Source organism: Ostreococcus tauri, assembly GCF_000214015.3.
Source record: "Ostreococcus tauri WGS project CAID00000000 data, contig chromosome 01, whole genome shotgun sequence".
NCBI classification, from domain to species: domain Eukaryota; kingdom Viridiplantae; phylum Chlorophyta; class Mamiellophyceae; order Mamiellales; family Bathycoccaceae; genus Ostreococcus; species Ostreococcus tauri.
In genome coordinates, this window is record NC_014426.2 from 601108 (window position 1) to 627597 (window position 26490).

At 58.7% G+C, this 26490-nt stretch overlaps 18 protein-coding genes across 18 annotated transcripts; 7 read left to right on the top strand and 11 right to left on the bottom strand.

The window, feature by feature from the left end:
- Nucleotides 1–127: 127 nt before the first annotated feature.
- Nucleotides 128–2977, top strand: OT_ostta01g03780 (unnamed product; the record flags this gene model as incomplete). The annotated part of the gene is made up of 1 exon (XM_003074382.2): nucleotides 128–2977. One exon carries the CDS (start codon nucleotides 128–130, stop codon nucleotides 2975–2977), a length of 2850 nt encoding a protein of 949 aa, XP_003074429.2.
- A 54-nt stretch (nucleotides 2978–3031) lies between these two features.
- Nucleotides 3032–5261, bottom strand: OT_ostta01g03790 (P-loop containing nucleoside triphosphate hydrolase; the record flags this gene model as incomplete). The annotated part of the gene is made up of 2 exons (XM_022985379.1): nucleotides 3032–4972; nucleotides 5085–5261. 2 exons carry the CDS (start codon nucleotides 5259–5261, stop codon nucleotides 3032–3034), a joined length of 2118 nt encoding a protein of 705 aa, XP_022838264.1.
- Nucleotides 5262–5522: 261 nt separating this feature from the next.
- On the bottom strand, nucleotides 5523–7115 carry OT_ostta01g03800 (CAP Gly-rich domain; the record flags this gene model as incomplete). Its single annotated transcript, XM_003074384.2, has 1 exon — nucleotides 5523–7115. One exon carries the CDS (start codon nucleotides 7113–7115, stop codon nucleotides 5523–5525), a length of 1593 nt encoding a protein of 530 aa, XP_003074431.2.
- A 501-nt stretch (nucleotides 7116–7616) lies between these two features.
- OT_ostta01g03810 (Glycerol-3-phosphate dehydrogenase,NAD-dependent) lies at nucleotides 7617–8744 on the top strand (the record flags this gene model as incomplete). The annotated part of the gene is made up of 1 exon (XM_003074386.2): nucleotides 7617–8744. The coding sequence occupies one exon, from the start codon at nucleotides 7617–7619 to the stop codon at nucleotides 8742–8744; it is 1128 nt and encodes a 375-aa protein (XP_003074433.2).
- A 39-nt stretch (nucleotides 8745–8783) lies between these two features.
- On the bottom strand, nucleotides 8784–9845 carry OT_ostta01g03820 (unnamed product; the record flags this gene model as incomplete). Its single annotated transcript, XM_003074387.2, has 1 exon — nucleotides 8784–9845. One exon carries the CDS (start codon nucleotides 9843–9845, stop codon nucleotides 8784–8786), a length of 1062 nt encoding a protein of 353 aa, XP_003074434.2.
- A 222-nt stretch (nucleotides 9846–10067) lies between these two features.
- OT_ostta01g03830 (Sjoegren syndrome/scleroderma autoantigen 1) lies at nucleotides 10068–10775 on the bottom strand (the record flags this gene model as incomplete). Its single annotated transcript, XM_003074388.2, has 1 exon — nucleotides 10068–10775. One exon carries the CDS (start codon nucleotides 10773–10775, stop codon nucleotides 10068–10070), a length of 708 nt encoding a protein of 235 aa, XP_003074435.2.
- A 52-nt stretch (nucleotides 10776–10827) lies between these two features.
- On the top strand, nucleotides 10828–12279 carry OT_ostta01g03840 (Phospholipase D/Transphosphatidylase; the record flags this gene model as incomplete). Its single annotated transcript, XM_022985380.1, has 2 exons — nucleotides 10828–10902; nucleotides 11038–12279. 2 exons carry the CDS (start codon nucleotides 10828–10830, stop codon nucleotides 12277–12279), a joined length of 1317 nt encoding a protein of 438 aa, XP_022838265.1.
- A 70-nt stretch (nucleotides 12280–12349) lies between these two features.
- OT_ostta01g03850 (unnamed product) lies at nucleotides 12350–12955 on the bottom strand (the record flags this gene model as incomplete). Its single annotated transcript, XM_022985381.1, has 1 exon — nucleotides 12350–12955. One exon carries the CDS (start codon nucleotides 12953–12955, stop codon nucleotides 12350–12352), a length of 606 nt encoding a protein of 201 aa, XP_022838266.1.
- Nucleotides 12956–13153: 198 nt separating this feature from the next.
- On the bottom strand, nucleotides 13154–13984 carry OT_ostta01g03860 (Mitochondrial substrate/solute carrier; the record flags this gene model as incomplete). The annotated part of the gene is made up of 1 exon (XM_003074390.2): nucleotides 13154–13984. The coding sequence occupies one exon, from the start codon at nucleotides 13982–13984 to the stop codon at nucleotides 13154–13156; it is 831 nt and encodes a 276-aa protein (XP_003074437.2).
- A 129-nt stretch (nucleotides 13985–14113) lies between these two features.
- On the top strand, nucleotides 14114–16597 carry OT_ostta01g03870 (Domain of unknown function SprT-like; the record flags this gene model as incomplete). Its single annotated transcript, XM_022985382.1, has 1 exon — nucleotides 14114–16597. One exon carries the CDS (start codon nucleotides 14114–14116, stop codon nucleotides 16595–16597), a length of 2484 nt encoding a protein of 827 aa, XP_022838267.1.
- Nucleotides 16598–16797: 200 nt separating this feature from the next.
- On the bottom strand, nucleotides 16798–17250 carry OT_ostta01g03880 (Basic-leucine zipper domain; the record flags this gene model as incomplete). The annotated part of the gene is made up of 1 exon (XM_003074392.1): nucleotides 16798–17250. One exon carries the CDS (start codon nucleotides 17248–17250, stop codon nucleotides 16798–16800), a length of 453 nt encoding a protein of 150 aa, XP_003074439.1.
- A 480-nt stretch (nucleotides 17251–17730) lies between these two features.
- Nucleotides 17731–18618, bottom strand: OT_ostta01g03890 (Histone core; the record flags this gene model as incomplete). Its single annotated transcript, XM_022985384.1, has 4 exons — nucleotides 17731–17946; nucleotides 18031–18143; nucleotides 18368–18413; nucleotides 18586–18618. 4 exons carry the CDS (start codon nucleotides 18616–18618, stop codon nucleotides 17731–17733), a joined length of 408 nt encoding a protein of 135 aa, XP_022838268.1.
- Nucleotides 18619–18743: 125 nt separating this feature from the next.
- On the top strand, nucleotides 18744–19866 carry OT_ostta01g03900 (Pre-mRNA-splicing factor 38; the record flags this gene model as incomplete). The annotated part of the gene is made up of 2 exons (XM_022985385.1): nucleotides 18744–18797; nucleotides 18913–19866. 2 exons carry the CDS (start codon nucleotides 18744–18746, stop codon nucleotides 19864–19866), a joined length of 1008 nt encoding a protein of 335 aa, XP_022838269.1.
- A 285-nt stretch (nucleotides 19867–20151) lies between these two features.
- OT_ostta01g03910 (EF-Hand 1, calcium-binding site) lies at nucleotides 20152–20601 on the bottom strand (the record flags this gene model as incomplete). Its single annotated transcript, XM_003074397.2, has 1 exon — nucleotides 20152–20601. The coding sequence occupies one exon, from the start codon at nucleotides 20599–20601 to the stop codon at nucleotides 20152–20154; it is 450 nt and encodes a 149-aa protein (XP_003074444.2).
- Nucleotides 20602–20972: 371 nt separating this feature from the next.
- Nucleotides 20973–21590, top strand: OT_ostta01g03920 (unnamed product; the record flags this gene model as incomplete). The annotated part of the gene is made up of 1 exon (XM_003074398.1): nucleotides 20973–21590. The coding sequence occupies one exon, from the start codon at nucleotides 20973–20975 to the stop codon at nucleotides 21588–21590; it is 618 nt and encodes a 205-aa protein (XP_003074445.1).
- Nucleotides 21591–21684: 94 nt separating this feature from the next.
- Nucleotides 21685–23625, bottom strand: OT_ostta01g03930 (Rad21/Rec8-like protein, N-terminal; the record flags this gene model as incomplete). The annotated part of the gene is made up of 3 exons (XM_022985386.1): nucleotides 21685–23328; nucleotides 23399–23485; nucleotides 23572–23625. 3 exons carry the CDS (start codon nucleotides 23623–23625, stop codon nucleotides 21685–21687), a joined length of 1785 nt encoding a protein of 594 aa, XP_022838270.1.
- Nucleotides 23626–23775: 150 nt separating this feature from the next.
- Nucleotides 23776–24365, top strand: OT_ostta01g03940 (Prefoldin; the record flags this gene model as incomplete). Its single annotated transcript, XM_022985387.1, has 3 exons — nucleotides 23776–23857; nucleotides 23991–24061; nucleotides 24123–24365. 3 exons carry the CDS (start codon nucleotides 23776–23778, stop codon nucleotides 24363–24365), a joined length of 396 nt encoding a protein of 131 aa, XP_022838271.1.
- Nucleotides 24366–24424: 59 nt separating this feature from the next.
- OT_ostta01g03950 (Mitochodrial transcription termination factor-related) lies at nucleotides 24425–26131 on the bottom strand (the record flags this gene model as incomplete). The annotated part of the gene is made up of 1 exon (XM_003074401.2): nucleotides 24425–26131. One exon carries the CDS (start codon nucleotides 26129–26131, stop codon nucleotides 24425–24427), a length of 1707 nt encoding a protein of 568 aa, XP_003074448.2.
- Between the last annotated feature and the right edge of the window lie 359 nt (nucleotides 26132–26490).

Sequence of the window (26490 nt, forward strand, 5' to 3'; positions counted from 1 at the left end):
GAGTCGTGACTCGGGAAGAGTCCCTCGGCGCGCGGCCGGCGCGGGGCTCGGCGCGCGCGGCGAACGGCGGCGGCGGCAGCCCCGCGACGCGCGTCGAACGCCTCGCGCGAGCCCGAGCGCGCGAATGATGACGGACGCGCGCGCGCTCGGGGTGGCGCAGGAGGCGGTGGTGCGGAGCGTGCACGGTCTTAAAGGATCGCTCGCCGATGCGGTCGAGCGCGCGGGACGCGCGGTGCGCGCGCGCGGCGTCGCGAACGCGATGCCGACGGCGCGCGAGGTCAGGGAGTACGTGATGATGGTGACGTACCCGCGGACGAGCGACGAGGAGGTTCTCGTGGCGCGACCGGGGTTTCAGATGACGTACGGGTTGACTCCGTTGAAGCGCGAGACGCCGGTGGAGCAAAGCGTGGCGAAGAAGAGGGCGAACGGGAAGATGAAGGTCGACGATGGGGAAGAGGCGAAACCAGCGGCGTCGATGACGCTGAGTGTGATGTCCGTGGACGGTGGACGGCGAGGTGAGGCCTCAGCTCCGCCGCGGGTGGCGAACGGGCAAGCCGCGAACGGGATCCCGTGCGTGTACTCGGAGAGGCTTGAGGCGGCGCTGGAAAAGACGTTAAAGAGCGCGGAGTGGGCCGAGGAGGAGCAGAGTAAGTTGGAGGAGCTAACTCGCAAGTTGGACGATGCCGAGGAGAGGTTGGAGATGAAAAAGAAGCCCACAAAGAAGATGGACTTGTCAGACATGCCCGACTTCACGCTGAGCGAGAAGGCGCAGGTATTCAAGGGGAATGCGAACGATCGAAAGGAGTTACTGAATCATAGAAAGTGGGTAGAACAAGAGATAACGCGATTAAATGCGGCGAAAGCGGAGTGGATCGCGGATAGAAGGGCGCGAGCGAGAAACAAGGCGAAGAGGCAATCTTCCGGACTTTGGGCCGAGGTGAAAAAGCTCAAGCGTGAAGTCGCAGAGGCGCGCAGTGCGGCGTCGAAAGCGCTCGCGCAGGCGAGTGCGGATGCGCAACAATTAGATACGCTGAGATCAAGGGCCGCGACGGCGCAGCAGAGGCAAGCGGAAGCCGAGAGTCGACGGAAGGAGAAACAGGCTTTGCGTGAGAAGCAGAAGAACGAACGCTTGGCGAAGCGGACGCAGGAGCAGATCGAGCGTGACGAGAGAAAGGCAAGAGAGAAGGAACTGCGCTTGCAGGAAATCGCTAGGAAGAAGGAGGAAGCGACGAGATATCCCATGGAGGACGAAGCACTCATCGCGTACGACGCGGTCGAGGCGAAAGAGCAAGGCCGAGATCCGTGGCCTCCTGTCGCTTCCGGAGTTGCGTGGAACGTGAGTGTGAATGACGTGTCGCAAATTGAAATTTGCGAGTTTTGCAACACTTTTGGTACGTTCATGACGCCCAAAATAGAGTGCATAGATACACAAAGGCTCCGTGAAGTTTTAGACGATCACACCGCCAAGCAACTTTCTGCGATGTACGAGTCATTGTTACGCGTTGCGGTGACCTCTGTGTCGTCGCTCTACAAGAATCTCGTTGAATTGTGGGTTCGAGGTTTGGATAGCGGTACTTACCCGGAAATCATTCGACAGTACGCAAAAGTGAAGTCTCGAATTGGGATTGTCGATGAGAAAACGATGCTCGTGGTGGATTCGCTGAAGGATAAGGTCATCGGTGAGCTCACCGCAGAGGAGCACACGACTCTCCTTCTTTGGCTCTGTGCCGAATGCTTGGAATCTCAGGTTCTCAATCAGGAAGTCGACCGGCGTCTTTCAGAGAGTACTTCATTGCGAAAGAAGCGGCAGCGCGAGGACGCTCAAGCCACCGAGTACGACAAAGAGTACAAAAAATCTCTCGCCGACGTTTCGCTTGACCTGAACGAAGCACGTGAACTCGTGCAACATGAATGCACAGAACAATCCATGGAGAACCAAGATGCCGAGGAAGCTCAGTCCGTCGAGGAAAAGAAACAGGAGGCAAAAATGTTGATCGAGTTGGAGGAGAAGCACATACTCGAGCAAGAGAGACGCGCTGAGATTGAGAACGAACGAAAGCAACAAAATTCTCAGATTCGTGTTCGCGCCGCATGCCTTGGACAAGATCGTAACTGCACGAGATACTACTGGAAGCTTGCGAACGACCAGAGCGCCGTGATCGCGTGTTCTAGGGATGGCACTTGGTCGAAGTTTGAGACCGTCGACCAGCTGAACGCGCTTGAAAAATCTTTGAATGAAAAGGGCATTCGAGAACGACGACTTGCAAAGAATATTCGTGATTCTCGCGACGAAATAGTTGCAACTTTCCAGCACGTCAAATTCGAGCAAGACTTGATGTTTCCGAAAACAAATCTCAGACTCAACTCAGAGGCATGGACAGCGCTGGCGTTGCGCGAGACGCTCGCGACAGAGAGTATTCGGCACAATTTGTCTCAGTTGGCGCGCGACTTATTGGACAACGACGCATTGGCTCCGGATGGCACTTCGCGAGGGTGGTCCTTATGGTTGAGAGACGTCAACCGCGAGGAGCGCCTGTCCGAATTAATTCGGTTCCTGTTTCAAGTCGAGGAGGCGATCGTCAATCTTTCCCCGAGTGCGCCGAAGAAGACGACGCGAGAGGACGGAGACGCCGCTGGCGCAGTAATCGAAAGAGCGATTGCTCAAGTGCGACAAGCGATCATGGGCGAAGGTAACTTCAACGTGCAGCTCGAAAGTGACTACGATTGGTGGGAACTGATCATACCCAGTGACGGTGCGCGCAAGAGATCGGGTGTCTGGAACTCTCAGCACGAGAGATCCATCTGGAGAGATGCGATTGAGGTGGCCACAAATTACACCCGTGTCGCGTACGGCACCGCAATGTTAGTCGTGTACTCGCGGGATTTGTTCGAATCGATGCGATCTAAGCACACACGATCTATCCGGGATGCGTCTCGACACATAGATTACGCAGCCACGGCTAGGGGCTACGATTGACTCTAGAAGACCACTGTAAATTATTAGTCAGCGATTTGTTGATGTGTTCGTTTTTTACATGCTCGACGTGACGGTGAGTTGCGACTTGAATTCGGATATAGTGAGCGCAGCAGCACTCAGTGCCTCGACTCGCGTGCGAGTTTGTTCACGGATCAACGCAACTTCAGGATCTTCAGCAAGCAAACCTCTGATAGTGTGAGGTTGATAGAGCTTGCCGATCAAGTGTTGCCTCAAGCCGCGCCCAACTGAGTTTACAAGGAAGTGCATCACAGCCTTCGGCACCATATCGGCCAAGATTCCTCGCGAGATGTTGAAGTAACTGTCAAGAAGCGTTCGAGTGACCATAACCTGCAAGTACTCCTCAGGTGTCTCGCACTTGTTGGCACTGAGCTTCTTTGGAGGCGATAAAAGTTTCACCGTCCCGTTTTCGACGCTGTAATTTCTCTTTGAAGGGCTCAGAATGCCAGTCACCCACTCTCCAGCCTTCTCGAGCGTTGTCGGCTTAGCGCCGATGTTCTCCTTGTCTACCACATTTTTCTTCTTATTCTTTCCCGGCACATCCGGCACTTCGTTCTCTTCATCGTCATCGTCGCCTAAATGCTTTTTGAGAGCCTTTTGCGCCACGATCAAAGCCTGTGGACCACCGATGAAATCTGGATGAGACGTATTAATGTGCGCCAACTGACATTCAACAAGATTGACGATCATATCCAGTGCCGGTCTCAGTCCTTGCGTCAAGTACTCTTTGCAAGACTTTTCGAGCGCGTCCGCGAGGTGCGGATACACACCAGTGACATCCTTCGTCAAACTAGTCATCGCCATGGCGCACAATTCGTCGTGCACGAGAGTGGCGCACTGTTTGCACGGTTCTAACATTTTCTCGATACATTGCCTCGCGAGTTGCTCGAAGGGCTCTTCCGGGACAAGGAGCACAGCCTTCGTGCCTGCTGTGTTCTGAATCTTCGTGCGAATGTGTTCATCCGTTATCGTCGACGTAGGATTGAGTTCGAGAAGACCCCTGACGAAGATCTCTTGGAGAACATGGCGAATTCGAGCGCCACCTTCTAAAACATCAACGCTCAGTGAGTGGTTACGACCCTCAACGGCAGCCTGAAGGCTTTGCGCGTATCGCTCGAGCTTGGACAACACGAGAGCCGCTCGCTCCGAGTCGGTCTCTGGCACATCTGGCCCGAGGAGTTCTAGGTCTCTTTCCGCCTCGGACCGTTCGCGCATGATACGAACCTGCAAATCTGGCAATAATGTGCTGATGTGGTCGGCTAGCAACGTGCTGACGTTCCGGCTCAGTGCGTGGATGCCACAGCTGCAGGCGACGTCCGCGTACTCTGGCTTGGACGCGAAGAAATCGGCTTCGAGTTTGCGCGCGTGATTGATCGAACGGCGTTCGGCGATGTCAGCTTGGCAACGGTTGACCACTCCGACGTATCCCAGCTTCAACGGAATCACCTCGCCCTTCAAGTACTTTACTGCGTTGGTCCCTCTGTCCATGATGTCGAGTTTGGTGATGACGCCAAGCGTTCGCTTACCCTCCGGATCCACCTGCTTCGATAGTGTCAGCGCGTCGCTGTTCGCCAGATCCGAGTTTGCCGGTGTCACGGCCAAGATTAGGCACGTTTCCCTCTTAATGTAACTCAGAATCATGTTGCGAATCTGAATCTCAATGTCCTCCGGTTGGTCGCCAACGGCGACGCGCGTGATCCCAGGTAGATCTACCAGCGTCATTGTCAACACGTTCGGCGAGCAAATCTTCAGCCTGATTTGCTTGTTACTCACCGCCTTGTTCCCACACGTACGATCTGTTTCCGCTTCGATCTCCGCACGTATCTCCTCAAAGTTTGTGTAAATCTTCCCGGGCAAATGCAAAAACTCGCCCCACTCCTCTGGCTCGCCCCGTCTCGCGGGCGTGTGCACCAACTGCAACAGCAGTGGTCTTCGCGTGCATATATCCGGTCCTCGCGGTAAGAAATCTCTTCCCACCTACGTCCCGACGCACTCAAACATCCGTCAGTCTTCCATCGCGAACGCGTTGCCCGTTCATCTTCCCCCTCGCGCGTTCGTCTGATTCCCCTCTCGCGTCGAACCGACGTACCAACGCCTCGAGCACGCTCGATTTCCCGCTCGATTGACTCCCAACGACGGCGATGCACGGAAGATCCACCGCTTTACTTCCACGCAGACCGGCGCTCGCGAAGATGTCCTGGAGACGATTCACCAGGGGCACCAAGCCTTGGCCCAACGTTCGCGGTTCGCTCGCGCTCGAGCGCATCACGGCGCGCTCGCGGGAGTGCGAACGCGAGACACTGGACGACAGCATCGCTCGTGAGCGCGTGACCGAGGCGTGGGGTCGACGATGGACGAGCGTCGCGCGCGGACGTGTGCGGTTTGCGTGTGTGAATGTGACAGTTGGGACGTTTTCGTCGGCGGAGCGCAGGAGAGCGCGTGAATGTTGGAGACGTGCGCGCGCGGTGTCGAGAGACGATTTTCGTGGAAGATTCAGTGATGTGCGTCGTGTTGCGGCGTGCATTGGCTAGGCTAGGACGATGTCGACGCGTTGGCCATTTCTTGGGGCGAAGCGCGAGAGTGGTTCGTCGTCCGGAGCGAGCGGCACGCGTTCGTCCTCGTCGACGATGAGGAAAAGCTCGGCCGAGGAGACAGTGAATTTGAAGAGCTTGGAGCACATGAGCTTGACTTTTCCCACGGTGGTGCTCTTCGGAAGTTTCTTCGTCATTGTGCGACCGGCGGATTCAAGACACAGGACGAGCTCGACGGAAACGCTCGCGAGCGTTCCCGAACCCGGTGCGGTCGCCGCGTGCGTGACTAGCTCCCCATGTACGGCGACAAGTGCGTCGATTCGAGGGTTCTCTCGTCTGGCGTTCTTCTCGCCTTCGATGTCGCCGGAAAAGTCCTTCAGTTTTTGTAAGGCTTTCCGCAAGTATCGAATCTCGCAGTCTTTGCGTTCCGCTGGTGAAACCGACGAACCATTCAGCATCTTCAGCCCTTGGACGCGCGCGATGACCTCGTAACGAACGGAAGCATCGGCGTTTACGATTGGATTTCCACTCAAACGTACGTCCTCGAGTTGAGGGAATGAATTCAGCGCATCCACGGATGTCCAAGAGTTGAGCTCGTTATCGCCCATGAGCAATGTCTTGAGCGCAGGGAACGCACATGTGGGGAGAACTTCCGAAAGCGCGTTCTCAGATGCATGCAGCGACTCCAAACGTGGTAGCTGATGACCAATCGCTTCGATTTCGCGCCATTTGCGAATTCCGTTGCTCTCCACGCTCAACGTGCGTAGTTTTGGGAAGACCGACGTTGCGGCTTTATCCAACTCAAAGGAAGACATGCCGTTCCCATTTATGTACAGCTCCTCGAGCTCGGGCACGTGCGCGCTAATCGCGCATACATCTCGCCAACGTACGTCAGAATCATTCAAAACAAGAACTTTCAGGTTTGCGAAAGTCTTCTCGCCACCGCCGGTCCATGAGTGAAGCCGAATTCCGCTCAAATCCAGCGCCTGTAAGAGTGGAAACTCCTCCGCAATACGCATCACGCCATCCCATGAGTTCAACAAGCTACCCGCTAAACCCAATACCCGCAAAGGTCCCGCACACGCGCTCGCCGCGCCGGGCTCGCCCATGCTAGACACACGCGCGTGGTCGATGTACGCTCGTGTCATCAACTTTAACCGTTTCCTCACCGCGTCCGCATCGGCGTCCGCGTCTGCCGTCGTCTCGCACAGCTCTACTCGCATCTTATGTCCTCTCGCCGTGCGTATGTACATGTCGTTTGTCGTGTCATCGTCCTCATCACGCTCTCGTGCGTATCGCGCGCGAAACGCTTCGGCGAACGTTTGCGCGCGAGCGAGCTTGTGCGGTCGCACGAGCGACGCCGGTCGAGACTTTGCATCGTCCCCGCTCCTCGCAGCGCACGTAAACAATCGAACGCCGTCGACAACACCGTCGTGTTTCCCTCGCGTCGGGTCGTCCCACTCCAAACCAATCCATCGCCCCGAGCGTCCGTCCACCGAGCCCGTCCATCGCACCCGCGCGCGCGCGCCATCGACGCTCTCCACACGATCACCCACGACGACACCACCCACGTCGCCTTCAATTTCCATTGGCGTCGATACCGTCCTCAACGTCTCGAACCCGTCGCCGCGCTCGCGCCGGTCAACGCGGGACGAAGCGCGTTGACCGCCGCCCGCGCCCGCGCCCGCGTCCACCCCACCGCGCTCGCACGCTCACCCCCGCGTGCGCTCCTCGATCGCAGATCCCTCACGCAGCGCCTCGATGCGCTTCGCCGCCGCCTCCAGCGCTCCGTCCAGCGCCCGCGCCCCCTTTAAGTCGCACTCAAACTCGAATGCGTCTCCCTCGCGCTCGACGCGAATCACCCCGCACGCAGCCTCTCTCCCTCCCTCTTCCGCGTTCGACTCGTCCCTGGACGCGACGACGTGTTCGACGTGCGCGTCGATCGCGATCGCCCTCGACGGGCGCGCGTCCGCGGGCATGTTCTGACGACGGCGTCGGCGCGCCTCGACCGTTATCGATTGGTGAAAACGTCACATCCGACGCCGCAGCGCGCGACGCGCGGGGTCCATCGGGCGTCGGTGACGACGACGATGAAGATCGCTGTTTTTGGAAGCGGCTCGTTCGGCACCGCCATGGCGTCCGTCGTCGCGAGGAACGGACACGACGTAATCATCTTGACGAGAAGAGAAGATGTCGCGACGTGCATCAACGAAAATGGACGAAACCCGCAACATCTGACCGCGTACGAGCTTCCGAAGAACGTGCGGGCGACGATGGACGCCGAGGAAGCGATATCGAACGCGGGAGCGATCGTGCACGCGATACCTATGCAGAGCACGGAGGAATTCTTGGACGGTGTGAAAGATTTGGTGAAACGCAGCGGCGCGTTATTCGTGAACACGTCCAAGGGATTGCACGGCGAGACGTTGGAGCTCATGCACGACGTGTTGAAGCGATCGTTAGGGAGTAATCACCCGTGCGCGTTTTTCGGTGGGCCCACGTTCGCGGAGCAGTTGATGAACGGGACGCCGAGCGGCGGGGTGATGGCGGCTCGGGACATGGCGACGGCGGAACGCGCTAGCGCGTTATTCGCGGGTCCGAAGATGCGGGTGTATCCGAGCACGGACGTCGTCGGGGTCGAGATCGGTGGGGCACTGAAAAATGTGATCGCCATCCTCGCTGGCGGGTTGGAGGGGATGGGATTAGGGGTGAACGCGCAAACGTTGTTGATCACGCGCGGATGTCGAGAGATGACACGTCTGGGCGTCGCCATGGGAGCGAAGGAGCACACGATGGCGGGATTGTCGGGAATCGGTGATCTTATGCTCACGTGTTTGGGCGATGCATCTCGCAACAAAGCGGTCGGGATCGCGTTCGGACGAGGGCAGAAGGTTGAAGATATTTTGAGTGAACGCGCGCAGTCGCTCAAGGGCGTCGCCGAGGGAGTCGCCACCGCTCCCGCGGCGGAACGATTGGCACGAAAGCTCGGTGTTGCGGCTCCCATGATAACGACGTGCGCGCAGTGTCTTCGCGGCGAATTGGACGCCAAGGCGGCTCTTATGCAGTGCATGACATTGCCCATTCGACCGGATGAACCGCTGGATGATAACAAAGGCGTCGCCGCGAGAGTAATATCATTTGTCACACATGGGACTTGCGCGCTCTTGGGTGCGTTCACCGCGAGTTGGATACGATCACGGTCGCGAGACAGGGCGTAGAAATTGAGTTGTAAACAATAAATGATATTGCACATAGAATCACAGCGGTTTCATCGACGTTATCTTCTCCAGAGCCTCGTGCGCTTCGTCGGCGATTTCTACGCATCGTTGTGCGCTACCGCAGTCAGAGGCGAAGTCCATGATGATCTCACACACTCGAACGGCATCGTCACGATGTCTGGGGACGAGCGATTTCATGTTCATGACGTGCGACGCCGCCTGGCGCATGCACTCGGTCAGGACTTTCGCGTCCTTGACACCTCTCACCAGAACCGCCTCGGCGGATTCACGTCCTTTCTCCACGTCTTCAGCTGCAACCTCGAGCTCGCGCTCAGAATACCTCAGAACGCGCGCCGCACAGGCGCAGGCGAGTCGCGACGTCAGCGCACGCAAGGCAGTGCACCGAAACTTGAAATCGACATCGCCGACTTCCGAGGCGTAACACATCGAACACACCTTGTCCACGTATCGCGCAAACTGTACATCGTCGCGAAAGTTATCTCGCCTCGCCAGTTCGTCGGACCTTCTCGCCGCTGCGTCGACGAAGTGAATAGCGGATTCAACGTACAGCTTCATCACTCGCAGCTTGCGCGACGCATCGCTCGGGGAACCGCTCTTCTTTTTCAAATCGAGCTTTGCCAGCTCCGCGTCCGCCACGCGTTTCAAATCCTTCCCTATCCCGTGCGACCCACCGCCCGCTTTCCCATCCGCCTCCTTCGGCGTTCCACTCGTCCCACCCTCGACAACCTCGTCGATCCCATCGCTCCCACCCTCGACCGAGCTCTTCGTTCCCGTGCCGCTCGTCGACCTTCGCTTTCCGCCGCGGCCCCAGACCCCCCCTTCGTCCGTCTCGCTCGGCGTCAACGCGCACGCGTCTTCGCCCGCCTCCGTGCGTTTCTCGATCTCGCCCGCCTCCGTGCGTTTCTCGATCTCGCCCGCCTCCACGACACGTTCACGCTTGCGCATCACCGGCGTCGCGCGCGAGGCGGTCGAGGACGCGTTTTCAAACTTTGAAAGATTATTCTTCGCCTCATCCACGCTCGCCCCTCGCGCGTCTCGCGCGGGCTCGTTCGCGGCGTCGTGCGAGCGCCGAATAAACATCTGGCGCGCCGAGTCGGGGTTCCGCGACGCCCTCGACGAGACTCGAGAGGCGACGAGTGCGGGTGTTGAAGGCGCTCTAACTGTCTCCGTCGCGACGACGCGCGGCTCGGAACACGACGAGCGCCGCCGACGCGTGGGAAGGTCGAATCGAAGGAGCGACGGGCGATGGACGTGCGAATGAATAACGTGTTAACATACGCGTGTACCTAGTTCTCTACATCGCTACAGCGGCGACGTCTGAAGCGCCTTCATGGACGCGTGCAAGTCGTCGATGAGTCTCAAATACGACCTCGTGTCTTCCGGATCGACGCTCCGCTCGAGCGCCTCGCGCGCGCGCTCTAACTTGGCCTCGAGCGCGTCGAATGTGCGACGTTCCGACGCAATGACGTCGGCGTCGATCATCGTCCCGCGAACGCTCCTCCGTTGTCCGTCGCCGGCGTTCGCGTTCGTCGCCGCCGCCGCCGCCGTCCCCGCGGGCGGCCGCGACACCGCCGACTCCGCTCGCACGTACATCGCGTGTCGCGCGCAGAACATCTCCCCGGCACTATTTCTCACCAACGGCGTGTGACACCCCGGCATCGGACACGCGTCGCCCGTGAGCGTCCACCCGCTCAACAACTTCTCCGCCACCGCGCCAGAGGCGTCTCCGAGCGTCTCGACCGAGACCTCCGTCGTCCGATCGTCAGCGATCGCCGCGGAGCCGTCCTCGCTCCCTCTCGCGCTCGTCGAGACGTCGCGCGCGCCGTGCGCGCCGTCCACGACGTACGTCTCCGCGCTCGGGCACCAAAACATACAACTCGGGTCGTCCGAGCGTTCGAGCATGAGTGGCACGTGACGACACTGTTCCACCGGGCACGTCTCCGCGGTGAGCGTCCATCGCTGGAGCAACTTATCTGCGATACGTCGAGAGCACGCGCTGGCGCTCGTCATCGCGCGCGGGGCGCTGTGACGACGGATTCGTAGTGGAGAGAAGCATCGATTCATGCGGGCGTTTAAAGCGCTCGCGCTCGCGCTCGCGGTCGTGGACGAACGAAAGAGGGCGCCGTACGATCATCAGGTGCGTTCGAGCGATCAGAACGACGCGGTGCTCGGTCAGACGCGAGGGTATCGACGACGACGCGTCGGGGCGTTGGATTCGGATTCCGGGCACCCGCGCCGAGACTAAACGAACGAGGCTTTGAATCGCGCGCAGAACGAGACGTACGAACCGCGATTCACGACGCCGTGGCGCGGAGACGCGAACGATGTGGTGGCGGTCGAAGCGTTCTTCTCTCCGGAGACGAGCGGCGAGACAGCGAGGGAGCTCGTGCAGGGGTCGAGGCGGACGATTGACGCGTACGCGCCGGGCGTGGAGTCGTGGAGCGGATGCGGGACCCCCGAACGCGGCTCCGTGTGCGTCGGCTGCGAGCCGGAAAAGCTTAGAGACGAAGAACAGTTTGTACTATTTCGAGATTTGATCAACGCCGCGAACAGAGGCGTGCGCGTGCGATTGCTGACGAATTTGTTTGACAACGTTCACGAATGCTCTGGACGCACCACCGTGATGAGTTACTTGAGCGAGATTTTCGAGGTCAAGACGTATCGCACGACGACGTTTCAGCACTCGAAAGTGTTGATAATCGATGGCGAGACGGTGAGCATAAGTAGCGTGAATTGGAGCAGGACCTCGTTCATCGAGAATCGTGAGGCTGGCGTGAGGCTCTTGAGCGAAAAAGCGGCGAGTTTCGCTATGACCGTGTTTGAGTTTGATTACGAGCTCGCCGAAACGTGGGCGGCTCCGACGAATGGAATCAGTGACGACGAGAGACGAAACATTCAAGATGGGGGATTTCTTCCGCCGTTTCCGATCCCCCGTCGGCAAATCAACGAGCCTCATTACGAAGCGCCTCGCCGGCCGCCGGTATCAATCTCTGGAGACGCAATAGAACTGTTCGTGTCGCCTGACGCCGGAGCGACGACGCTGATAGATTTTTTCAAGCGGACGAATACCACGCTCGACGTATACACCTATCAAATAACGGATGAATTCTTTGCGGAGATGATACTATCGCTCGCCAAGCGCGGCGTGCGCGTCAGAGTCGTGCTATCGCGGGCAATTTATGGAGATCAAGACAGACGAATTTCGACGCGAGTGATCGATGCGATGCGAGCACAATCAAGAGGCAAGATTTCATTCTACTCCTCGCCACACTTTTACCGCTATGCACACCTTAAAGTGATCATCTCAGACGGATCCAGTGTCGCTGTGTCTACGGGAAATTTGTCCCCAAGTGATCTGCCGCAACCCATTCAACCGTTTCCACCTCACAAGTCCAGCATTAACAGAGATTTCGGAATCATCGTTCGAAACGGCATTGTCGAAGATTTCCAAAAGCTCATAGACGGAGACGTGCGTCTTGGAGCGACGAAGTATAGGCGACCAACGAAGTATTGAGTATTGATGATGTGATACGTCGAGACCGATGAAACGTCGGAACCAACTCGCGCTACAACACGATGAATGACTAGTGTAAATAATGCAAACTACTGACGTTCACGCCGCTTCGCTCGCGCGCCGCTTCTCCTCTTGAATGTGAAGCACCCTTCGCGCGAAACGACGGCAACCGCCAACCCAACGGCGCCGAAGACGACCAACCTATTCGACCCGACAACATCCCTCCCCGCCCGCCCGCCCGTTCGACAAACCCACTGGACATTGTATTCGCTCGCATCGCCCGTCTACGCTCCTCCAAGAGCTCATCAAGCGTTTTCTTTGCCTCGTCATCGAACGCCGCGCCTCGCGCTTTCGGCGCGTTCCTCTGCTCGCTCCGCTCCCGCGCGCTCGCCATCGGTTCGCTCGACGACAGCCCCGCGCGCTCTCGCCACGCTCGCGCGGCGTCCATTCGAGCCCGCATCCCCGGTCCGTACGCGTCCGCCGAGGCGTCCGGTGCCGAACCGAGTTTTTTCAACATGACGTCGTACGCCGTGCGAAGCTCCTTAAACTTATCCTCGCACGCGCTGGCGCCGGCGACGTCGGGATGTAAGGTCATCGCCTTGGCGCGAAACGCGCGCTTGACGACCTCGGCATCGGCGTCGGCGTCGACGCCCAAGACGACGTGCGGGTCGCGCATGAGCGTGCCCGCGCTGTGAGGTTGGTTGAGCGGGACGCGCGCGGGTCAGTGTAGGGGTCACGAAGGCGACGATTGGTGGCTACGATCGAGCGCGCGCGCGCGCCTATCGCGTGTCTATATTTTGACAATACAATGCGCCGGATGCCGACGTGGAGGACGCGTGCGTCGACGTAGAGCGCCTCGCGTCGAGTTTGGCGCTCACATCGCGCCGAGACCGAGCTTGTCGCGTAGGAATTCCGCCACGACGAACGTAACGACCGTTTGCGGTCCTAATCGGAGCCAATTCGCGCCGAATCCACGCCAAAAACCGAGCGGGCCGTGCTCACGAAGGACGACGGAGACGACTCTCGCGACCGAAGGCTTCTCTCGCGACCCGTCCGCGACGTACACTCTCGTCTTCACCATGTCCACTGGATTCGTCGTCGCCGTCGTCACCAAACCCGTCACCATGGCCACCGCGAAGTGTAACCCAACGCCTTCTTTCGCTATCCCGCTCTCTACAACGCGGCGCTTCGCCTCTCCGTACGTCGCCACCTGCGTCGCCGTGAGCGTCGCGCTCCGAGCGACGCTCAGCGCGCTCCCTCTCCACAACGTCTTCATCCCACCCTCTCGCACCACCCTCTCTAAGTGCTCCCTGAGCGTTCCACCCTCTCGCTGCATGCGCGTCTTTATCAACTCCGTGGGATTCAGCGCCGCGCTCGCCATCGCGCCCGACGTCGCGCCCGCCGCGAGCGCCGTCCACACCCTCGGCCGCGACGCGTCCCACTCCCCGCCCTCCATGCGCGGCCCGATCGCGCGTAAGACGGGTTCGTACCCCCCCAAGCGCGCACCCCCGTACACCACCGCGCGCGTCAACGCCGGTCCCAATCCCTGCGCGAGCGCGCGCACGCCGCGCCGTTCGATCAAACGTTCGCTCACGCGCAAGAGGTTGGCTGATTTCTGACTCGTCGCCTGCGCGTGCGTCTTCACGACGTCGATGGGATTCGTGCACGCGGTGGCGCACGCGACGGCGAATCCACTGATCGCCATCGACGTCGACGCGCGATCGCGCGCGCGCGCGTCGGGCATCGCGACGAGGCGCGCGGTGCGGACGGAGGGGTCGCGCGGGACAAAATATGAACCGTCACCGCACTGCGAGACGCCGATCGTCCACGCGCGATGGCGAGGGACTTGTTCGAACGCATATCGTCGCGAACGACGCCGCGTCAACGCGCGGTGGGCGCGACGCCGCGATCGGTGACGAACGCGCGACGGGCGAGTGGATTCGTCGAACGCGATGACGGTGAACCACCGAGCACGCGAACGAAGAAAAAACTCGGCCCGAGCGTCTCCATCGTCGGAGACGGCGCGAACGACGAGGTGGTGAGTAAGAATGTCCCCGTGAGCGCGTCCAGACGACGAGCGTTGCGTGAAAGAGACGCGAATGCGAAGATACATGGAGATGATGAACACGCCGCGACGCGCGAGGGGAAAGAGCGCGCCGAAGACGCGTCGCGGACGGAGACGAGCGGGGACACGAGCGGGGATCTGATGCATGACCCGGAGCGAAGTGTGACGTCAGAAAACGACGTTGAGTCCGAGAGCGAAGCGGCGACGGTGCCGGTGGAGCGACGACCGGGTGCGCGAAAGACGACGCGGACGCCCGCGGATGTGAGTCGCTTTGACGAAAAGTTGGCGCTCGCGGAGACGACGAGGCGGGCGCTCGGAGAGGTAATGCTGTCGATTCGGAAGAGTGGGCTCGATCCAGCCGAAGTGTTCGCATCGTTGGCCAAGGTGGGCGGGGACGCGAGTGGTGGATTCGAGGCGCTGGCGCGCGGGATCGACGCGTTGTCGCCAATCGAGCGCGCGCCAAAGGGGAAACGGTTGAGCTTCTCAAACATCGCGACGCAAGCGCCGTCTCCGAGTGTAAGCGACACGGTTTCTTTCGGGTCCGTAGGAGAGAGTTTCGACATCACGGCCGAGGAAGAGCCCGAGATCGAACAGGGAACATTTCCGCCGTGCGAGTGCGCATCGGACAACTGCGTGCTTGCTGGAATGCACGCGCGCGGAGGGCCTTTCGCGTTGCCGAAGCGCGTCCGTGAGCTCTCTATCGCCGAAGAAGACATCATCGAGTCTATCGCTGAGACGGACGTTGACGAGACCATCGAAGAGTCCGTCGAAGGAACCGAGGTGGGCGATGTGGCGGAGTTGGAGGATGCGATGGAGGCGCTGGATCTGTTCGACGAAGACGAACAATTCACTGCGGCCGGTGAGATCGAGGAGGAGGCGACGGCGGTGCAACCGCGACCGACTGGTACGCACATTCGATTCGAGGATTCTGTCGTCATTGATTCGCCCGAAGAAGCGCCCGAGTCTTCGAGCGAAGATCTTCGACCACGAGCTCGATCGCGTCGTAAAGCCATCCTCGAGAGCGACGACGACGAACACGGCGAAGATGATTCGAATGCCTCAGACGGGACGGGTGTGCGCAATGAAGACGTCAATACTGAATCCGAGCCCATCGTGAGTTCTCGCCCGCGTAGAGCCGCAAGTCGCAATTTGTTCGTCAAGCGGAGCGCTTTTGTGGACGATGACTTGTCGGGGAGTGAGGACGATTTTGAAGACGAAGAAGAACAGGAAAGTGACGACGATGATTTTATCGACGACGGTGATGAAATTTACGGCAGTTCGGACGATGAGTATCCTGCGCAGTACGACAGTGACGCCGAAAACGTCACACCAGCGCCGCGCATGGTACCGACAACCGGAGCGGACCTGACCAAGGAATTGAATGAAAAGCTCGTGATCGACGAGTACAGCCCGTCCAACCTGCACACACCGACGCCCCCGAAGGAGTTGTCGCCGACGTCCGCCGTAAAGGCGTTTCGACCGCCTCCGTCGCACAGCAAAGCCCTCCAATCCGCTCTCAAGAGTGTGACTAAGAAGGGTGCCGACAAGTTCAACTTCAATCGTCACAAGGACGTGCTCACGGCTGCACTGTTCGAGGAATTCAACGCCAGCGTCTTCGATGACGCACTCCCGGCAGATTTTGAGGTCAGTTGGAACAAGAAACTTCTCACCACAGCTGGCTTAACGCACTACAAACGTTCTTCGAAGACCGGGGAAACGGTATACAGCGCCCGCATTGAACTAAGCACGAAAGTTTTGGACACTGTGGAGAAACTGGAAGCCACGCTCTTGCACGAGATGTGTCACGCATCTTCATGGCTCATCGATAAAACGGCCAAGCCGCCTCACGGACCCGTGTTCAAAAAGTGGGCGGCGCGCGCGATGAAGACGTACCCGGAGACCAACGTCTCTACCTGTCATGCCTACGCAATTCATCAGCCGTACAAATGGCGTTGTACCCGAGATTGGTGTCAACAAGAGTATGGACGACACAGTAAATCGATCGATATTACGAAGAAGGCGTGCGGTTCGTGCGGCGGAACTCTCGAGTACCTCGGAAAGTTTAAGAAGAATGGCGAGGAAGTGCAAGAGCGCGCGCCTACAGCATTCTCACTCTTTGTGAAGGAGAACTTCAAGGCAGCGAAGGACGCGCTCGGCGCCGCGACGCCGCACAAAGACGTCATGAAACACCTATCTGAGCGATGGAAGGATCAGTCAGGAAACGGTAACGTCATTCAACTCGATGACGAATGAGACTGTTCTTTCTGCAGAGCTCGCTGAACGAAGCGGGCGACGACGAACTCGCGATGAGCGCACGCGCGCGCCAATAGGAAACGCATTGATAATGTAAACATAAATCAGGTTCATTAAAATCACACGAACGTTGTGGGCAAAGCACAAGTGTTACGCGGCAGAGGGCAGCGCTTTTCGTTCCTAAATAAACTAAAACTGGTTCACACCGCGAAGTCGCCCGGTTGTGGGTTAGCCGGAACCGACTTGCGAGTCACGGTCTGAATCACCTGCCGTAACATTTGGTTTTCCCTCTCGAGAATGCGCACTCGGTTCTCCAGCTCGTTCATTCGGTGCTCCTTCTCGTCCTCTTGTTGCTCCAAGGACGATAAGTAGGCCTTCTTCCTCTCACGAGCCTGCTGCGCCGAGACTCGGTTTCGCAACAATCTCTTCAATCGCTTGCGCTCCTTCTCGTCCGTGATGGACGCTAATCTCGCTTCATCCGCCTTCACGCTCAGCGCCGTATTCCCGTGCGGGATGTGCGAAAACCCCTTCACCACCGCGCTCGTGCCCGCCTCGCTCGCTCGCCTCGCTTGCGGCTTCGTCGCCATCTGTTCCGCCGCCTTTGCCTGCGTCGTCGATCGCTTCGCCCGCCCCGATGAACCGCTCACCGTCATACCGGTCGAAGTCGACGCGCTCGACGAGTGAAACAGCACCGGCTCGAACGCGGACGGCAGTCCCGTGCGCTCTGCGCCAACGAGTGGCATCCACGACGCGCTCGCGAATTCGCGAGCGAACGAGCGACGCCTCGACGACGACGACGCGTTGGGCGGGCGGTGTGATGAACACGAACTGGCGAGCCCTCGATGCGTCGCTCCGGCGTGCGGCGCGCGCGCGCGCGACGACGGTGTGACGAGCTCGACGGTTCGCGCCGTCGACGTCACGGTGTCGACGTCATCAAGGGTCAACCCATCAAGGTCAGGGCTTTGGCGAGTCGTGACTGGTGGGAGGGAGGGATAGATGGAGTCACTGTTTCTGAGCGATGGTACAAGGCTAAACCGCGATTGTGAGCGATCGTTCGATCGTTCGCGACGATCTCTGAACCGCGGGAGGACGACTAAGGTGGCTGGTGATGACGGGCGACGCGGCGTAAGCGTCTAATACGCGGCGACGCCGTAAATCGGGCCTCGAATGCGGCGCGCGAGCTGCAAATCCTTTGGCATTATCGTCACCCGCTTCGCGTGGATCGCGCACAGGTTGCAATCCTCAAATAAGTGTACCAGAAAATCCTCTGTGGCCTCCTGTAACGCTAACAGACTCTCCGCCGTGTATCGCAGCGGCTCGGGAGAGAGTTCATTTGAAATCTCTCGCACCTATCGTCCGAAGAACGTCGCGCGAGCGGTCAGTCGAACGTTCTAGCGCGCGACGCGAGCGCAAGCAAGAACAATTATACGTACCAGACGCGCAAAAGGCATCTTACGAATCAATAGATCCGTCGTCTTCTGGAACCTCCTAATCTCCTTCAGCGCCAACGTCCCAGGGCGATATCTACGCTTCTTCTGTACCAAATCTGTGCGCGCGTCGTCGCATTCACACGTTCGCATTCGGTCAGCATGCGTTTGTATCGTCTATCACCGTCTTCCGTTCATCACGTTTACGAGAACGTCGTCGGCATCATCGCTCGCGTTGCGTGTGACCCAGCTCGAGATTTTCAAATTCTCGGCACGCCGCCAGCGTCCACCTTCGCGCGCGCCTCCTCGCCATTTCGCTCGCGTGCGCTTCTATTCCGCGCACCTTGCCTCTCCGCGCCATCAGCGCCGGATAACCGCCTGTTCGGCGCCTGCATCGAGCGCGCGTCGTCGCGAAACGTCAGCGACCGTTTTTGAATTTCAACGAGAAATTTTCAGCGCGATCGCCTCCTCGTCGCCGTCTCTTTCGCGCGTCGCGTCGCGAAGCCGATCGAAGCCTCGCAAACGTCCGCTCGCGTTCGCTCGAGCCGTGCGCGCGCGCACCTTGAATCGCTTCCCGTGCAGTCGCCGCGCCATCTTTCGGCGCGCCGGGCACTGCGGCGTCGCACCGCGCGCGGTGTCGCCTCTTACGCTTCGTTCGACGTCGGAGACGCTTCGATCGGGTGGAGAATAAAACGTCGCGCGCGTAAAACGCGAGCGCGATGGCGAACGCGACGGATCCGCTCGCGAAGAGCGTCCGGGGGACGGACCCGCAGGTGCGGAGCGGCGCGATGAAAGGCGCCGCGTACACGCGATGTGCGCGACCTCGACGACGTTTGGCGACGTAGAACAACGACTGACGATAATATTCGTGATTCTACCTCGTCGCAGAACCTCATGGAGCGAATCACGCGCGATAAGGTGTACGCCATGACGTACTGGAAGGAGAAGTGCTTCGGCGTGAGCGCCGAGGCGTTGGTCGATCTCGCGGTCGACCTCAGGTCGGTGGGTGGGATTTACGGCGGGAACAACAGAGCGACGGAGTTTTTGTGCCTCACGCTGAAGCTGTTGCAGATACAGCCTGAGAAGGAGATCGTGTTAGAGTTTATTAAGAATGAGGATCACAAGTACGTCAGGTTGCTCGGCGCGTTTTACCTACGGTTGGTGGGGAAACCGACGGACGTGTACAGATACCTCGAGCCGCTGTTGAACGACTATAGAAAGGTTCGGTATCGCACGCGTGATGGGAAGTACGCACTGACGCATGTGGATGAGTTTGTGAACAATTTGTTGACGAAGGATATGTTTTGCGACGTGACGCTCCCACGCGTGCCGCATCGCCAGGTGTTAGAGGCCGCGGGAGCGCTTGAGCCACGCGTATCTGCGCTTGAGGAGGATATCGCAGATTTGGAGGAAGAGCTCGAGAGCGCGGTGGAGGAGGCAATAGGTCAACGGATGAACATGGATGTCGACGCAGGCGAGGCCGCTGCCGCGGCGTCCACTCGAGGTGCGCGCGAGGACGGCGAGATCGTTGCGTCGGGATCGAAGCGTTCGCGCGAGCACGATGGCGTTCGGTATCGAGAATGTGACGATAGCGACGGTGACAGGTACGTCCGAAGGCGCGAGCGGTCGAGATCTAGGAGTCGCGACCGCGTGCCGGCACGCCGCGACGACGCTCGGCCCGGAGTTTTGGCTAGTGGCGAAGAGATGGATCACAGAGAGAAGAAGGAGAAGAAAGAGAAGAAGGAAAAACGAGAGAAGAAGGAGAAGACCGAGATGGACCCCGAAATCGCAGAGGCGAATGCGATCAGGGCCAAGCTCGGGTTGAAGCCGCTTCGTGGATGAGCGCCGTCCACCGTGGGAGTACACACCTATCGATCGGCCCCATCGCCGCGCGTCCGCGCGGTTTTCGATCGCGTACAAACGCAATTGTAATCGTTTCGTGATTTGTGATATTTCTTATTTATATTCAAAATCGCCTCTGCGCAAAAGGCTTACTTGTGGACGTCGCGCAGAGTTGACCGCACCGCGTTGGCGCCCCCCCCTGCGTGACGGTCCAGTAGAGTAGTAATTGGATAGCGCGTGCAATGATTCGGATTCGATGATTTAGATTTCGCACATTTTCATCGCTTACTTCGCCATCATCATCTTGACGAACTCTTCGTAGTTGACTTCTCCGTCTCCGTCGACGTCGGCTTCGCGAATCATCTCATCCACCTCTTCGTCGGTGAGTTTCTCCCCGAGGTTCGTCATCACGTGTCGCAACTCCGCAGCGGAGATCGTCCCGTTACCATCCTTATCGAACACCTTGAACGCCTCCTGCAACTCCTCTTCGCTGTCCGTATCCTTCATCTTTCGCGCCATCAAGTTCAAGAATTCCGGAAAGTCGATCGTGCCGTTGCCATCCGCGTCGACTTCGTTGATCATATCTTGCAACTCCGCCTCCGTGGGGTTCTGTCCGAGCGATCGCATCACCGTCCCGAGTTCCTTCGTCGTGATCGTCCCATCGCCATCCTTATCGAACAGCGCGAACGCTTCCTTGAACTCGGCGATTTGCTCATCCGTGAGGTCAGCGGCCATGATCACAGATCTACGTCTTCACTCCGCGCGATGGTGCGCTCGGTCTCGGTCGACGTGCGCGCGTCCGATCGTTCGATCACGCGTCTCTCGGACTCGTCCGCGACGGGTCTCGATGTGCCGTCGCGCGCGGCGTCGTCGTCGACGACGACGATTTCCCAGCCGTTGGATCGATCGCGTCGCGCGCGATCGCGGGGCGGTCGACGCGGGCGCACACATGGGGTTTTCGTCTCTGCACTACGCGTCGAGCACCGACATCGTCCTCGTTTGTCGTACATCGGGGTGTTCGTCTTTAACTACGCGCATCGCCCGTCCGCCGTAAACCCTCGCGCGCGCGCCGCGACGTCATCGCCCGCGCCCTAGGGCGTGATTCGATGACGTCGGTGCCGGGCGTGATGCCGTGCGCGCGCGCGACGACGGGCGCGACGACGGGCGCGCGCGCGCACGTGAGTCGGTCGCGCGTCCACGCGGGCGCGGCGCGGCGGGCGGTGCGCGCGCACGCAAAGGGTAAGGGAAAAAGTAACCGCGAGGGGAGCGGGGCGAAGATGATGTCGCAGGTGGAGCAATTCATGCCGCCGATCGATCCGGATAACGAGCAGTTCGTGATCTACGTGCGATCGAAGCGTGGGCTCAAGGCGTGGTATCCGTTGAACGTGGTCACGGGCGGGAGCGCGGCGAATACGCTGGTGAAGGGGTTGGACAACGACATGTCCAGGGAGATGGCGCAAAAGTCGCTCCAGCAAAACATCGGGAAAGCCATCTACAAGGACTTCGAGGCGATCGAAAAGGTCGCGCGAACGATGCCGATGCTCAAGCAAGCGAAGGAGATCGAATACGGGTTCGCGGTGTTGGACAAGAAGAACCCGCGATCGATGTTCTCGCCGGCGTCGGGCTCGGTCATGATGATCCCGAGCGAGGAGGACTGCGAGACCCCGGCGGATAAGTTCCAAGAAATGGGCGACAACTTGAAGAAGATGTTCGGACAACAGTAGAAGCGCGATTGAATCAATTTGATTGTCAATTACATGGTCACCATTCATTCTCATACTCATACTCATACATATCGCGTCGTCGCTCGAACGTTGCTTAGTCCGCCGCGTTAAACTCAAATCGAGCGCCGGGAACGAGCGTGATCTCGCCGAAAGCCTCATCTGTGTCTTGATACGCGGTGAGGTAGTCGGCGCCGACAAGGACAAGCGTTTGATAGAATAATCGAGCCACCTTTTCTCTGTTCAAATGATTGAGAACGCATAAATCGGTCAAGCTCACGCTCTCCATCTCCACGTCTTGGTGCTCCGCGGTGAACACGGCTCGCGAGAGGAATTGCAAGAGATTCATCGACGCTTTGCCGATGGGTTGCGGCGTACCGTGAGCAGGGGTATTAGCCCCGTCGGTCTCGTTTAGCGAAGGCTGAGACGGCATCGTCGTTCGTCGTCGCGGAGCACCACGAAGAGTATCGAAATCGAGTTCACTCCCACCGAGAATTTCATCGTAGTTCTCTGGCAAGGGAAAAGCCTCATCCGGATCTTCTGGAATCATCATTCCTGGAATTTTCGATGCGCTATCGAAACCCAAGCCCGAGCTGCGCCCAGATTTCAAAAGTGTGGACGATGGCGTTGTCTTGTCGCGGTTGAAGAATCCAGTGAAAGAACCGGGCGTCGACTTCTTGGCAGACACCGCGTATCGCATTTTTTCCGTCGACCGCACATTACCGTACTCGTCATACATCGTATCGTAATAGTTTGCGTTGTACTCATCGTCGCTTTGATAGGGAACTGGGATTTCTGGCTCATCGGCAAACTGCTCAAAGGCGAAACGCGCCGCGGGATCAACGACGAATAGCTGAAGCGCCGATCGCGCGCATATAGCCGGGTTCACCTTGAATCCCTCGGAGTGAAAATAGAAATCGCGCTCGGTGTCTTTGCATCGTAAAACGTTTTCCACGACGTCGATGTCCGGTCGATCGTGCACGATGTCACTCGTGCTTGCCAACCAGTGGCGGAAAACATCGGAACCAATACGAGTATCATGGTCGAAAACGAAAACACAAGAGCGCGCCATGGCAACGGTTCGTTGTCTCTTCTTCTTCGGCTGCGGAAGTATCATCATTTTATCAGCCATAGCTAGTTGCTCGCGCATTCGCTTAAGCTGAGTACCGATTGGTTCGTGTTCAATCGGTTCCTCATCTTCAGCGACGAGTGGCATTTGTTCATCTATCATGTCATCCATGCGAGCTACACGAAAGTCCGCATAGTCATCGTTCAAGTCGCCTCGGCCACCCCCGTATCGGTCTCTGTCGTTATCCATCGCACATTCATATTCATATTGTTCCTCTATGCGAGCCTGCTCTTCGTCCATGGGCATTTGAAAGTCGAGCAAATTTATTTGATCATCCTGTCTAACCGTGTATCGATCGTACGCTTCGTCGAACACGCTCTCTAACTGTTCGCTCGCCGCCGTGTGAAACGCCTGGGAATCGAACGCCTGAGAGACATGAACGCGTTCGAAATCCGGTCGCGCCAGGATTTCTCCATCGTATGCCACCGTATTCGTCACGCGCGCATCCCGTCCGCCCTCCGGCTTCTCCAATAAGTTCCGATCCGCCCGAACTGGCGCCGTGAGTGCGTTGAGTCTAGACAGGGCTTTGACGCAGTCCTCGTACAAAAATCGAACCTTCCTCGAATACAAAGCTACGACACCGCGCATCAATAACGCCGCCAATCTCAAAGCCTACGGCGGGGGAACCGTCGCGCGCGGTCAGTCTCGGAACGTGCTCAGCCCCCTCTCCGCCCAAACGTACCAGTGGTGACGGCGGATTCATGATCGTCGCGCACGAACTCGTCACAGATAACGTATTCGTCTTATTTCGCGTCATTCTGTCCGCCTTCTCAGGTTGGTTCGCCAAAATCTGTCGACGCGCGCGGCGACTGTCAGTATCGCGCGCAACGGCTCGGCGCGCGTCTCCGCGCGCACCCAAATCTGTCCGAGCGCCCCCTTCGCGCACAGGAGCTCGCTGGAATAAAACATGAATACCGCGCGCTCGATTCCGATCGCCTCCACGCGCGATCTCTTCCGTTTCAGACGTCGAAATCGACGCGTGCGTCTGTGTGAGGTCTCGAGGTCTAGGGCACCGCGAGGAGACCGAGCTCGTCATAACTCTGCGCGCGTCTCGGCGCGATGGCGACCCCGCAAGCGATGTTCGCCGCGATGCAAAAGAAGCTCACCGATGAGTCTCGCACGTACGAGACGCTGGGCGAGGGTACGGCGCGACGACGCGCGCGCGCGCGCGCGATGATTGATGTTTCTGGGCGTCTCGACTCGACCCGTCTCGACGACGATGGCGACGCGCGCGGAGGACTGACGACGACGCGTGGGCGACGGATCGTGAGTAGAGATGAGCGCGAACGCGATCGCTCGACAGCAGGCGTCGCAGCAGCTGAGCGAGAATGAGATGGTGTTAAAGGTGCGTCGGAGACGCACGCGCGTTGACTCGCGAGTCGCTGACCGAAGCGTTTCGCGCGCAGGAACTTGAGCTCTTGGAGGATGAAGCAAAGGTGTACAAGCTCATTGGTCCGGTTTTGATGAAGCAAGATCTCGAGGAAGCGCGCGGGAACGTCGGGAAGAGGTTGGACTACATAAGAGCGGAGAGCGAGCGCTTGGAGAAGAAGGCGGGCGAACTCCAAAAGAAGCAGCTCGACAAACAGAAGGACATCATGGAGCTTCAGCAGAAGATGATGGCGTTGGCGAACCCGAGCGGTGGTGAATGAAGAATGAATTCAATTTCGTTCGGTCTACAGGTCTAGTCTAGCTAATGTAAATCAGAATTCTATCGGCTTCGATGTTGCGAGTTGCGCAGAATTCTAAGAGACTGACGCGCTTTGGCGACGCGATCGCTCATTTCTCGCTGACGAGCCGTCTCTTGCTGATTCCTTCGAATGAATTCAACGCGTCGACGCTCGAGCAGCAACTTCTCGTGCTGCGCCATGGAAGAATTCATACGCAGGCTCTTTTCTCGCGCGGTTTGTGCGGTGAAAATCGGCACCATTTGCGTTTTATACTCCTCAAACTCGTTCAGAGACTTTGACGCTCGCAGGACAAATTCGTCGTCCCTAACGCTCAGCAGCTTCATCGGAAAGGGATCCGGCGCGAGATCGAACTGCTCGAGGAACTTGTGCCTCGGTCGAATTCTGTTGTCCAGCGAGAGAGAAAAGTACGCAGGGTACTTGACGCACGTGTCCTTCGTCCCACCGAGTTCGTCTGTCATGTATTTGAACTTTGGTCGCAGCGAATCCTCTACGGATAGCGAGAAGAACTGAGACAACCGAGTCACTGTAAGGGCAGCCTCGTTGTCATCCATTCCAATGTCTCCAAGAAACTTGAGTTTCTCCTCCAAATTCTCAAACGAGTACTGCAACATTTGCGGATGGCGCGTGAGCATTTTCACCACGTTCTCTTTGCTGATGCCCAAATCGTACAGGAACTCCACTCGTGGCTGGATTTGGTTTTCAATCGAGAACGTTAGCACCGCCGGAGAACGCTGAATAAGGAGCGGAATGTCCTCGGCCGAAACACCAACTTCATCCTTGAGGTACTGCACCCGCGGCATCAAGCCTTTTTGCACGCTGAGGTGCAAAATACTCGGTTGCTTCCCCAGCACGTCTGCAAGTTTCTCCTGTGGAAGACCGATCTTTGTGAGGTATCGACAGCGAGGGATAGAGTGTCGATTGCGCTGGAGTAGAATTCGAGGATCCTTGTTCACGATTTGCCTCAAGTTCTTCTTCTCCAATCCGAGCTCGCCTTCGAGGTACTCGACGCGAGAGATGACACGAGACACCGGTCGATTGAGCAAGTCGGTACAGTTGATGGCCACCTTTTCAAGATCTCTCGTCTTAAGTCCGAGAGACTTGAGGTAGCTCACCATCGGTCGCCACTGGGGCTCGAGCGCGAGCTTCTTGCTCAGCTTGGCAAACTCCTCGTCACTCAGCGTTTCAAACTCTTGATGCTCCAGAGTTTTCCAGTCCACGAAGCTCTGCCAGTCGCTCTTCTTCACCGTGTTGCGTCCCAGCTTTCGCGCCGCTTTTGCCCCCGCCGTCATCGCCACCGGTGCCTTGGGCTTCTCTGTCATCAGCGTCTTACCTAGCGCCTGACGACTACGAAGACGCGCCACTGTGGCCTCGATGAGCGCGCGCTCCTCCATCTCCTTGTCGTCCTCACCCACGTCCTCTTCGTCATCATCGAATGAAATCATCAAATCGTCATCAAAAGCCGCCGGAATCATCGCCGGCGGCGCCGCTCGCGCGTTGCTCGTCCGTCGCCGCGCCTCAGCCGCCGCCGCCTTCTCCGCGTTTTCAGCCGCGTTTTCAGCCGCCTCCCGATCCCATCCGATCGCGCGCACGACGACGCGTCGACGTCCGATCGCGCGTCGATTCCACCACACCGCACTTTCACACCGTTCCCGTTCGCTCGTCGACGCCCGCGTCGCCGTCACGCCGCGCGCCGCCCCCATTCGTCCCGCCGCCATCCCGAGCGCCATGACCCGATGCACCCCCTTATCGCGTCCGCGTCCCTCGCGCTCGCGCGCGCGTTCGCGCCCGCGCGCACCGGATCGCCCGCGCGACGTCGACGCGTTTTTCGCCGTCCACCGCGCGCGCGCTCGTCGAACGCGCGCGCGCGACTCGGGCGTCGAACGCGCGCGCGCGACGACACGTCATCGCGCGGACGCGGCGTGGGACATATCGACGAGTCACGACCCGTCGCGTGAAGGGGTACCCATGGCGTCGAGCGCCCATCCACGGACGCGCGCGCGATGGGCAGTGCGCGACGCGTCGGGCGCGTTCGCGGGCGAGCGCGGCGTCGAGTAGGGGCGCGGTCGAACCTAAATCGCGCGCGGGG